The sequence below is a fragment of the Trachypithecus francoisi genome, unplaced genomic scaffold, assembly GCF_009764315.1.
Source record: "Trachypithecus francoisi isolate TF-2019V2 unplaced genomic scaffold, Tfra_2.0 Lachesis_group17, whole genome shotgun sequence".
In the NCBI taxonomy this organism is placed as follows: Eukaryota; Metazoa; Chordata; class Mammalia; order Primates; family Cercopithecidae; genus Trachypithecus; species Trachypithecus francoisi.
Window position 1 is genome coordinate 82,038,245 of NW_022681462.1, and position 12,254 is coordinate 82,050,498.

General features: G+C 50.0%; 1 protein-coding gene across 10 annotated transcripts in view; it reads left to right on the forward strand.

The window, feature by feature from the left end:
• ADGRF3 (adhesion G protein-coupled receptor F3) overlaps window positions 1-8,718 on the forward strand; it is a 42,016-nt gene extending 33,298 nt beyond the window's left edge. For 6 of the 10 annotated variants that reach the window (XM_033176327.1, XM_033176323.1, XM_033176324.1 and 3 more), the window contains 12 exons: window positions 117-260; window positions 721-894; window positions 1,431-1,649; window positions 2,525-2,734; window positions 3,245-3,388; window positions 3,576-3,772; window positions 4,027-4,206; window positions 5,078-6,460; window positions 6,906-6,947; window positions 7,038-7,100; window positions 7,560-7,615; window positions 8,000-8,718. In XM_033176327.1, coding sequence (XP_033032218.1) covers window positions 117-260; window positions 721-894; window positions 1,431-1,649; window positions 2,525-2,734; window positions 3,245-3,388; window positions 3,576-3,772; window positions 4,027-4,206; window positions 5,078-6,460; window positions 6,906-6,947; window positions 7,038-7,100; window positions 7,560-7,615; window positions 8,000-8,021 — 2,834 coding nt within the window. In that variant the 3' untranslated portion in view covers window positions 8,022-8,718. Of the gene's footprint in view, window positions 1-116; window positions 261-720; window positions 895-1,430; window positions 1,650-2,524; window positions 2,735-3,244; window positions 3,389-3,575; window positions 3,773-4,026; window positions 4,207-5,077; window positions 6,581-6,905; window positions 6,948-7,037; window positions 7,101-7,559; window positions 7,616-7,999 lie in introns of those variants that run through there. The other 4 variants (XM_033176328.1, XM_033176322.1, XM_033176321.1 and 1 more) reach the window with 3 other exon arrangements.
• Window positions 8,719-12,254: the final 3,536 nt, after the last annotated feature.

Here is a 12,254-nt window from a genome sequence, read left to right on the forward strand (position 1 = left end):
TGGGAGGGGGTCGGCTCTGCATTCCTGGGACTGGCCAGCTAGATGAGAGACTCCAGAGGGGACCGGCTTGTGGCCTCACTGCCTGTCCTCTCCAGCTGTCCCCTCTGCTCCTGTAGAATCAGCGCTGGTCTCCGTCTATGTACATCTGGACTTTTCAGATAAGACCTGGCCCCATGAAGTCTCCAGGACCCTGACTCTCCCTGCTGCCTCAGCTTCCTCTTCCCCAAGGCCTCTTCTCACTGGCCTCAGACTCACAACAGGTACCACTTGCATGGGAAGGGGGCTGAGAGTGAATGAACAGGGGCTCCCAGGCCTCCTGCAGCCAGCTTGCCTGAGATGCTGTGAGCCCTTCTATATTTCCTGGGGGAAGGGCTGCCTGGTTCTCTCTCTTGGCCCAACTCCTTCCTCACCTCCCTACCAGACAGACCCTTCCCTGCCTGCCCCATCCCCCTATCTTCTAACTTTGATAGCCCAAGGGACAGACAATGTGGGCACAGACCTCCACCTTCACCTGTTCCCTGGCCCCTGAGACATCTGCTGCTTCGAGCCCTGACTGAGGAGGCAGTCCTGATGCATGTGCCTGACTGAGGCACCTGTAGCTTGGAGATTGGTCCAGATACCCAGCCCTAAAGCCTCTCAGGCATCAGGCAGGTGTTCACTCTGCCCACCTAGCTTCCTCAGACAGCCTACCCACCCCCTCTTCCCTTCTCTCTGTCACAGAGTGTAATGTCAACCACGAGGAGAATTTCTATTGTGCTTGCCTCTCTGGCTACCAGTGGAACACCAGCATCTGCCTCCATTACCCTCCTTGTCAAAGCCCCCACAACCACCAGCCTTGTGGCTGCCTTGTCTTCAGCCATCCTGAACCCGGGTACTGCCAGTTGCTGCCACCTGGTGAGGAAGGTTGGGAACTTGGAAACCAATGACCTTAAGTGAAATGCATGCTCTCAGTGTTTTTTTCCTCTCTGAACCTGTAGTTTGGCCAGCTGGTCCAAGCACAGTTGCCTCTCTGGGTGGGAGAAAAAGCCAGCCATCACAGCAGATCACAGGCCCTGAGCTTGGAACCTGAGTAGGGAGACTAATGAGGGGGGCCCCAGAGACATAAGAACAAGGAGAGAACGTGCTGGAGTGACCCTGCTTTTTACCCTAGGAGGCAGGAAGCAGTTCCAGCAGCCCCAAGATACCTGGAGGAGGGAGAGGCATAGACCAAAAAGATTCTCTCTTTGGTTTCCGATAACAGATAGGGTCTTCCAGGCTGGATTGCAGCAGCCACATTCAGATGCCCATCCAGGGACAAAAAGAAAAATTTAAAAAGCTAGGGAGGGAGTGTGGAGGAATGGGCTCCAGAGTCAGTGGGGAGTGATTGCTCAGCTGCATCTGAGGGCCATGAGTCCCTCCTCCATGGTCCCCTGTCACCTGCCTCCCTGCAGTCCCCGGGACCCTCAGCCTGAACTCCCAGCTGCAGATGCCTGGTGACACACTGAGCCTGACTCTCCTGTTGAGCCAGGAGGCCACCGACCTGAGCTGGTTCCTGAAGCACCCAGGGAGCCCCAGTCCCATCCTCCTGCAGCCAGGGACACAGGTGTCTGTGACTTCCAGCCACGGCCAGGCTGCCCTCAGTGTCTCCAACATGTCCCATCACTGGGCAGGTAGCCAAGCTGTCCTCTCCTTGCTTCCTTTCTCCTTCCTCTTACTTCCCTTCTTCCTCCTCTTCCCTCGCTGCTTTCCTTCACCTCTTCTTCCCACGCCTCCGTCCCTTCTCCTTCCTTCTTTTCTTTCCACTTCTTTCTCACCCTTTTCATCTTTCCACTTACCCATTCTGGGGAAACAAAGGCTAAGAGGTCCGTTGGTGTGAAAAATTGCAATGTGGAAAATTCTAAAAATGGCCAGCTGTTTTCACTGTGGCCTGGGACTTCTGAGACCTTTTTCAGGGTTTACAAAGTCACAACTATTGTCCTAATATGCTAAGATGTCATTTGCCCCTTTCACTCCCACTCCCTCAGGTGTAGACAGTGGCCCTTTCCAGAGGTTACAGGGCCATCATAAGATTGAATGCAAAAGCAGATGGGAGAACCCAGACATGGGCGAGATTTGCAAACATGTAAAACAAAGTCACTTGTCTAATTATGTTTTGGAAAATATAGTTACTTTTCATAAAAATATTTCTGTTAACAAAAATTCTACAATGTGGAGAATGTAGTCTCAATGTCTGCTGAGAACAGATCCATGTTTTTCAAGATGCTGAAATGGCAGGGGTGGTGCAGGAAGGGCATCTGCTCTAGGGAGAGCATGAAATTCATTGGCATGGGCTGATAAAAAAGAGAGCTCTTCTACCTCCTAGAAATCCTTCTTGGGGACAGGGAATGCCCACCAAAGGGGCCATCCTGGGACCTTGCTTGCTGGGGTTAAGCACTGGGTGGCAGGCAGAGGACAGGAGCAAGGCTGTGGCTTGGAAAGTAGCAGAGATTCTGTGGTGCAGCAGGGCCCAGAGGAGCCACATAGCACAGCAGACACGTGTCTGCAGGTGAGTACATGAGCTGCTTTGAGGCCCAGGGCTTCAAGTGGAGCCTGCACAAGGTGGTGAGGGTGCCCTTGAAGGCGACAGATGTGGCTCAACTTCCAGACCAGCTGTCCATCTCCTGTGCCACCTCCCCTGGCTTCCAGCTGAGCTGCTGCATCCCCAGCACAAACCTGGCCTACACAGCGACCTGGAGCCCTGGAGAGGGCAGCAAAGGTATGAAAAGGGGCCAGCAGTCAGGGGTCAGAGGGACCAGGGGGCAGCTAGTCTCCTCCAGGCAACTGAGTCATTAACTCATGAGAAACAGAGGCCACAGTTCAACCAGAGAGTGGGGTCCAAAGCCCACACTGTTTTCTACCCCATCAGAGCCTTGCCACGTCTATTGCCATAATATAACTGCATGTGTAGAGGAAACTTGCAAAATGCTGTCATCTACACAATCTCATTTAACTCTCTATGGAATTCATTTGATGATAGTCCCCATTTTACAAATGTGGAAATGGTGGAAACTGAGTCCTAGAGCTTGTTAGAGACCCCACAGTCCCCTCCAGCAAAATCCAAGCTCTCTTCCTCTGCCCAAGTGGAGCCCACACGTCATTTGGCTCTTCCCCACTGCTTCCTCTGTTTCTGAATTGCTAGAAAGACTGAAACAGTATGTCAGAGCCTGCTGGGTTCCAGGCCTGTCCCTGGCCCAGTGACAGTTCCCTTCTTTCGTTTTGCCCTCAGCCTCCTCCTTCAACGAGTCAGGCTCTCAGTGCTTTGTGTTGGCTGTTCAGCGCTGCCCAATGACTGACACCATGTACACTTGTGACCTGCAGAGCCCTGGCCTGGCTCCACTCAGGATCCCCATCTCCATCACCATCATCCAGGGTACGTAGGGCTTGGGGTCTAGTGGGCCGGTCTCAGCTGCTTGCCTTGGGAGCATGGGCTCCCTTGCATAGCGCATCCCTGCCCTGGGCAACAGGACCAGGCTTCGGGGCCTGCACAGGCTTCTGCCTAAGAAGAGGCTTGGGTGAGGCTGTGATTGCTGAGTACCCCCTTGCTTGTCATTTTTCAGATGGGGACATCACCTGCCCTGAGGACACCTCGGTGCTTACCTGGAATGTCACCAAGGCTGGCCACATGGCACAGGCCCCATGTCCTGAGAGCAAGAGGGGCATAGTGAGGAGGTTTTGTGCAGCTGACGGAGTCTGGGGGCCTGTCCACAGCAGCTGCACAGATGCGAGGCTCCTGGCCTTGTTCATTAGAGCCAAGGTGACGCTTCCACCCTGCTGCCCACATGCCCCCTCCACAGCCCACCCCAGCCTCTCTAGGACCCAGCTTGCAGACCCTTTTCCCTGAGGCCCAACCCACAAGCTGTTCAGCGTCTCTGAACTGGAGCCCTAGCAGAGCCAGGAAGTAGGTGTGGGAGGGCTCAAGGGGGCCGGCAATCTCCATGGGGCTGGAATGCTCTTCCCAAACCATCATTCTACTATGTGTCCCGCTTCCTGCTGTCTTGTCTGTCTCAGCTGCTGCAGGCAGGCCAGGGCAGTCCTGCTGAGGAGGTGCCACAGATCCTGGCACAGCTGCCAGGGCAGGCGGCAGAGGCAAGTTCACCCTCCGACTTACTGACCCTGCTGAGCACCATGAAATACCTGGCCAAGGTGGTGGCAAAGGCCAGAATACAGCTTGACCACAGCGCCCTGAAGGTGAGATCTCTGAGCCACAGTGGTTGCCAGCTGGGCAGTCGGGGGTGAAGACTCCCCATCTGTGGGCACTTCTGTCCCTCTGACATCACCACGGGCTGTTGGGCAGCAGACCTTTCCAGAGTCTGGGGGCCTGCTCCTGGTCCATTTCTCCTCTCAGACACCAGCCTCTGAGGCTGCAGAATGGAGAAGGCCTGGCGCTGGGAGCACATGGGGGCTGGAGGCAGGAAAGGGTGTGGAGACATGAGGCCCGAGGCGCGTGTGCGCAAGCAGGCGTGTGGCTATGACACAGACAGGAAGTTTCCGTGAAGATGCTAAAGTGTGCTTGGCTTTGCCGGGCTCACCTAAATCGGCTCTCAGTATGGGCATCCATTGGTGACCCATGAGCTGCAGCCAAAAGTGTAACAAAGGGCAATGACATTACACACCGTTCATGCCTGGGAATGCATAGCATATGTGAATGCACAGACATACGTGTGGCCGTCACCTCCAGGGCACAGTGCCCTCTATCACTGCTGGTCACCATTCCTAGCTTTGCAGACCTGGAGATGCCAAAGAATGGGAGAAATCCCTTCTGAGAACCTGGGTGGCCCCAAGGGATGGAGGGGGAAGAAGGGTTTTCAGCAGAGGGGCTGGGTGCAGGTCAGGGGACATATCCTTAAAGATGCCCCAAGGTGGTTGGCCGAACAGCTCCCCGTTCTTCCCGTCTAGGAAGTCTCCCTTCACAGGCCTGTCTTCCTCTCCCTTTTCTCTCCAACCTTGGGTCACACCCTGGACTGGGAAGGGAAGGTGTGGGGCCTGTAGTTCTCACTGCCCCCAGCTCAGTCCTGTGGGCGCCAGCAGACGGGGCTCATCTTTCTGTTGGGTGCTGCAGAATCTCCTGATTGCCACAGACAAGGTCCTAGATATGGACACCAGGTCTCTGTGGACCCTGGCCCAAGCCCGGAAGCCCTGGGCAGGCTCGACTCTCCTGCTGGCTGTGGAGACCCTGGCATGCAGCCTGTGCCCACAGGACCACCCCTTCACCTTCAGCTTGCCCAATGTGCTGCTGCAGAACCAGCTGTTTGGACCCACGTTTCCTGCTGACTACAGCATCTCCTTCCCTACTCGGCCCCCACTGCAGGCTCAGATTCCCAGGCACTCACTGGCCCCACTGGTCCATAATGGAACTGAAATAAGTATTACTAGCCTGGTGTTGCGAAAACTGGACCACCTTCTGCCTTCAAACTATGGACAAGGGCTGGGGGATTTCCTCTATGCCACTCCTGGCCTGGTCCTTGTCATTTCCATCATGGCAGGCGACCAGGCCTTCAGCCAGGGCGAGGTCATCATGGACTTTGGGAACACAGATGGTTCCCCTCATTGTGTCTTCTGGGATCACAGTCTCTTCCAGGGCAGGGGGGGTTGGTCCAAAGAAGGGTGCCAGGCACAGGCGGCCAGTGCCAGCCCCACTGCTCGGTGCCTCTGCCAGCACCTCACTGCCTTCTCCGTCCTCATGTCCCCACACACTGTTCCGGAAGAACCTGCTCTGGTGCTGCTTACTCAAGTGGGCTTGGGAGCTTCCATACTGGCGCTGCTTGTGTGCCTGGGTGTGTACAGGCTGGTCTGGAGAGTTGTGGTGCGGAACAAGGTCTCCTATTTCCGCCACACCGCCCTGCTCAACATGGTGCTCTGCTTGCTGGCCGCAGACACTTGCTTCCTAGGTGCCCCCTTCCTCCCGCCAGGGCCGCAAAGCCCGCTCTGCCTGGCTGCCACCTTCCTCTGTCATTTCCTCTACCTGGCCACCTTTTTCTGGATGCTGGCGCAGGCCCTGGTGTTGGCCCACCAGCTGCTCTTTGTCTTTCACCAGCTGCCGAAGCACCGAGTTCTCCCCCTGATGGTGCTCCTGGGCTACCTGTGCCCACTGGCGTTGGCGGGTGTCACCCTGGGACTCTACCTACCTCAAGGGCAATACCTGAGGGAGGGGGAATGCTGGTTGGATGGGAAGGGAGGGGCGTTATACACCTTTGTGGGGCCAGTGCTGGCTATTGTAGGCGTGAATGGGCTGGTACTAGCCATGGCCATGCTGAAGTTGCTGAGACCTTCACTGTCAGAGGGACCCCCAGCGGAGAAGCGCCAAGCTCTGCTGGGGGTGATCAAAGCCCTGCTCATTCTCACACCCATCTTTGGCCTCACCTGGGTGCTGGGCCTGGCCACTCTGTTAGAGGAAGTCTCCACGGCCCCTCATTACATCTTCACCATTCTCAACACCTTCCAGGTAGGTGATGGGGGGTGGCTGTGCTTTTTGCCCTTTTAGATGGTCTAAGTCACTGCTGATCTCTTCTCTAGGAGGTACCAAGGTGGAGCAGAAGAAACATAGGTTCAGGAATTTTGGAAGGTGTGGATCCCAGTTCCTCCACTGAGTAGCTGGATAACTTGGGACAAATTATATAACCTCTCTGAGCTTTGGTTTTCTTATCTGTAAAATAATAGCTGATTTTGTTGGAGAACTCAGGAAATTGTCAGTACCCAATCCTTTACTATCCCTTTTATAACGATAACAATAAGAAAAGCATCTGAAATAGATCCTATGCACCAAATGGTGGTAACAAAAATTGAGACAAGAAACCTTTGCATGTGAATTACACAGGACAGAAGAAGCACGTTGATTCGGGTAGATCCCTTCCTCCTTGACCAGCTTATCCCCATGTCCCTCTTCTCAGGGTGTCTTCATCCTATTGTTTGGTTGCCTCATGGACAAGAAGGTGAGTCTGCCCACCTAACCCCCTGCCTCACTTGCAGCCCACAGGCCGGGGCTGTGGCTGGCATAAGTGGAGCATTTACCTCTCCCGCAGGTACAAGAAGCTTTGTGCAAACGCTTCTGCCGTGCCCAAGCCCCCAACTCCACCATCTCCCTGGTGAGTTGCTGGCTTCAGATCTTCAGCTCTCTCTCTGAGAGCATGTCAGAAGGCATTCCATGGCCTTCCTCTGAGGACAAGGGCACAGCCAGAAGTTGAGAGAAGACGGGTTGTTTTTTAGAATGAGCAGGTTTCAGGTTCCAGCTCCCCACCAGTGAAATGAGCAGCCTGGCCAGAGCAGTCAGGATCAGGGTCCCGGGTTCCTGATTATCACCTGGACTCCTGCTGATTCTCTTGTCTCTGGTTTCTCCATCTAAAAATCTGCCTCCAGTTGGCATTTGAAGGAAAAGTGTGGGATCAGTACTCATGGGAGTTACTATAGCGGAGGGCAAAATTTCTAGGATTCCTGCAGCCCAGGCAGGAGTGCATGTGAGCAAGTAAAACGGATACAACCTCTTCAAGGGAGAGTTGACAATAATAATAATTGCCCTGCAACTGGGCCTTTCCACCCCTTCCTAGTCCACAAATGAAGGCTACATCTTGGAACACAGCAAAGGAGGAAGTGACACTGCCAGGTGAGAACTAGACTTTCTCAGGGGCAGTGTAAGCAGGGTGGATTGAGGATGGTGTGGCAAAGGGCCTCCTGGCAAAGTTCTGGAGAGAAGCCTCCTCTTTCAGGTTTTTCTAGGGTAGCCATTGCTAGATGGGTGGGAGACGGTGGAAATGTCAGAGAGCAGAAGGCATAGCACCTTCTCTTGCTTTCCAAGAAAGCAAGAAGTTTCACCACCACCAGTCCTTGACTCAGTTTCTCTGAAAATTCCTTTTCACATTATCACACTTATTATCATGAGAGTCATGCCTTGAAGGGATTACCATGGGTGGGCTTGGTGTCCAGAGGGGAGGGCAGCCTGCAGAAGTTGGGCTCGGTATCCACTCACCACTCCCGAGCTCTTTCACAGGAAGACAGATGCTTCAGAGTGAACCACACACGGACCCATGTTCCTGCAAGGGAGATGAGGCTGTGTGCTTGAACCCACCAGATGAGCCCTGGCCCAATGCTCTGAACTCTTCCTGCCTCCCGGAACTCAGCCCTTGAGAAAGTCAGGCTTGTATTTCCCTTAGCACACTCACTGATCTTACAGCTCACATCCCTTCTCATTTCTAAAGTATCCAGCAACAATAGCAGGAAAAATTAGCTAAAGGCACCTAATGAATAAGACTGCCTTTGCTCCAGAAATAATCAACAGATATCAAAGTGCATAATAATTACAAGTAAACTTTCTCAACCAGTTTTTAACTACAACAATACATGTTGTGGATGAATATGTTTGATAAAAATGGTTTTAATTGACCTATTCAGTGATTTCTGATGATTTCTTTTGCAATAGTTATGAAGAAAGGACGACTTAACTGACAGGAACCTCTGATCTTCCAAACATTGGAGATGAAGGGCAGAACTTGGTTTGTCTCTTCTCAAGTTTAGGAAAAGATGAAGTTAATTGGTCCCTCTTTCTTTAACCTTTAAAAAAAATAAATATAAAATGTAAGTTTCATAACCGTATCCATGTATAGAAAGAGGTATTGATTGATATGAGCACGTTGTAAGAATAGGTTATAAAAATTTAAAGTTTAATATAAATTTATATCAATTAATAACGTTTAATTTATATTTAAAAATTAATACTAGATATAGAGAAGATAGATTTAACAAAATCTTTTTGAAGAGACCAAGATACCTATCTGGCTGAATTAACTTAGGGAATTCACAAGAGGAAGATACAGGATTCTGAGAAATTTTTAAACTAGATACATGAAAAAAGTGATGAATCGGTCTTTGTTAATTATGCAATTCATGGATATTTTTTATAAAATGGGATGGGGGCATTTTCTGTTAAAACAAAAATGGATATGCTATCACGTGCTGTTGAAAACACTTTTCTTACAAACACCATTACTTAACGGTGTTTCACTTAATGATTAGTGTGAATATTTTAATTGTGTATAAATTGGCCCAAATGTTTCTTTTTCTTTTCTTTTTTTTTTTTTTTTTTGAGACAGAGTCTCGCTCTGTCGCCCAGGCTGGAGGGCAGTGGCACGATGTGGGCTTACTGCAAGCTCCGCCTCCCGGGTTCACGCCATTCTCCTGCCTCAGCCTCCTGAGTGGCTGGGACTACAGGCGCCCGCCACCTCGCCCGGCTAGTTTTTTGCATTTTTTTTTTTAGTAGAGACGGGGTTTCACCGTGTTAGCCAGGATAGTCTAGATCTCCTGACCTCGTGATCCGCCCGTCTCGGCCTCCCAAAGTGCTGGGATTACAGGCTTGAGCCACCACGCCCAGCCCAAATGTTTCTATAAGTGGATTCATTATACTTTCAAAGAGGAGCCACCAATACAGCAGGGCCATCATGGTGTTTCTAAGCCTCACACTCACTCCAGCCCTGTAGGAGGCAGACGGTGACTAAGACAGGGCAGGCTCTGCCTTGTAGTATAGACACCTCTCAACTCCACTTCATTTCACTTTCACTTCATTGATAGTTACAGTTTTCATTTGATAAATTACAAAAGTATCTTTTGGTTACAAATCCAAATAATACTCTTTCACTTCAGAAGCAACAGGGTCCCCTTTCTGAGTGCGCTTCTGTAGATATATGTGCTCTAATTTTCCTTCGCAAATGTTTGCACATACTCAATGCATGCTCTGCTGGTAAAAACGCACAGAATTACACCGGGCACTGTGGCTCACGCCTGTAATCCCAGCACTTTGGGAGGCCCAGGTGGGCAGATCACATGAGATCGGGAGTTCAAGACCAGCCTGGCCAACATGGTGAAACCTTGTCTCCACTAAAAATACAAAAATTCACCAGGTGTGGTGGCACGTTCCTGTAGTCCCAGCCACTCGGGAGGCTGAGGCAAGAGAATTGCGTGAACCAGGGAGACGGAGGTTGCAGTGAGCCAAGATTGCGCCACTCTACTCTAGCCTGGGCAACAGAGAGAGACTCCTTCCCAAAAAAAAAAACCCCAAAAAAAGCCACACCACAGAATTGACAGATGGAATGACATCAAGTTCTTGTCTGCTTGGCTCTAACCATAAAACGAAACAAAACAAAACAAGACAGGACTGTAAAAGAAGACTTTAGAGACAAGGTAAGAAAACTGACACTCAGCAGCAATTCCATTTCTAAAAAGATGGCTTAAAAAAATAAGTGGGCTAGGCACAGTGGCTCACGCCTATAACCCCAGCACTTTGGGAGTCTGAGGTGGAAGGATCACTTGAGCCCAGGAGTTCAAGACGAGCCTGGGCAACATAGGGAGGACCCTATCTCTAGAAAAAAAAAAAAAAAAAATTAAAAATTAGCCAGGTGTGGTGGCACATGCCTGTGGTTCCAGGTACTCAGGAGGCTGAGGTGGGAGGAGTGCCTGAGCCAAGGAGGTTGAGGCTGCAATGATCACACCACTGCACTCCAGCCTAGGCAACAGAGTGACACCCTGTCTCCAAAAGAAAAAAAAGAAAGAGCGAGAGAAAGAGAAGTGGATGAGTGAATAGATAATGTGCATAAACAGTGTGCATTCCAGTGTGTTTATGTCCTCTAAAAAGAGGCACCTAGAAAAATAAACTAGGATATAGCCATACAAAGGAATACCATGTGGTCATTAAAAATGATGATGTATAGCTGCACCTACAGATAGGGAAAAATATTTAGACTATATTGCAGCGGGATAATTAAAGAATCAGAGAGACCGAGGGGTTGAAGAGGAATTACTTCATTATTTAGGTGCACAGACCTAGTCGAATTAACATTTAAAGCACTGAGCCTCGAGCAAAGAGTTAAGCTACCTTTTAAGCATTTTGTGGGGCGAGGGGAGATCTGTGCAGGGGGAAGCATATTACAGAAGCGAGAAGCAAAGAGAGTTATTTAATTGAGACATGCATTATATTATTTTTTACTTTTTAAGGAACAACATGTTTTATGACTTGAGATTACCTGTTTGGTGACCTTGGAGCTGCACAGCTAGAGAAACAGATTCTCACAATGCCGGGGAAAGGGAGAGATAAGGCTCACTAGTCACAGAAGAATAGGCAGTTAATTTTAAGGGACGCCAGCTCTTTCTCTTTTTCAGGGAGAATTGGGTTGTTTGGTTTTTTTTTTCAACATATAACTGAGTTTTTGCTTACACATTCTTTAATTTCTTTTAATTTCTGTTGCATTTCCCCACTTTGGTACTTTTTATAACAAAGGTGTTAATAGAAAGCACCACTATTTGCCACCTCTTTGCGGAGCTGAGCTGTTTCTTCTACTGGCAGCCGCTGATATTTGGTTAATGCCATCAACTGTGTGGCCGTGTGTCAGGTTACTACTGCCTCTATAGTTGATGAATACTCCTAATTACAGGGGTGAAAGTCAAGGGAGGATGAGGCAGATTCCAAGAAAAAACAAAAACCCACCAGTGAGGGTTTTGAATCTTTTAAAGGTTGAGAACCAGCCTCTAAACAAGGAATCGGGGGATTATCTGGAGCAAGTCTGAACTGGAACATGGGCTAACTTGAGCATTTTAGCTGTGATTTCTATGACAGCTCAGCCATTATTATCTTTCCAGTCTTTTATGTCTACATTTTTTGTGACATTTGTGTCATTTTTGCAATTATGCTTTTTTTTAGTTCTTTTTAAATTTTCATTATAAACTGGATACCCTAAAAGTTCCCCTTGCTTTAGAGGAATTAGAAAGAAGGATGGCTTGATTGTTCCTAACACACATGCCCCTGTCTATTTAGCCGATATGCCCGTCCTCCACAGATCCAGTATAGGCCAGGGGGTGCTTTCTAAGCATCTGGAGCCTCTAGCTGATGCCAAGAGTGGCTTAGAGTAGAGAACCAAGAGAAAGGGTTTGGATCTGGTAAGCAGGAGTCATTTTGAGCGTTTCTGCGTAGAATTTTGTTTTTAGTCTCGTCCTAATACTGTTGCCCTAGGCTGGCTGTTTCTCCTCTTGCCTCTGTGCAAGCCTTCTTTTTTTTTTTTTTTTTGGTCAGGCGATACAGTACTTTTTAATTATGGAGGTTTTTAACAGCCAAACACTGGCTGAGGCTGTTGGTTCACTGGCAGGGATAGGCGAAGTGAAGTGATCTTGTGGCATTCATTTTTTTTGCCTCTCATGGCCACTGGTCCCCTATATTAGTTTCTCCACATACACAGCATGAGGAAATTTCTAAGCTGCCAGCT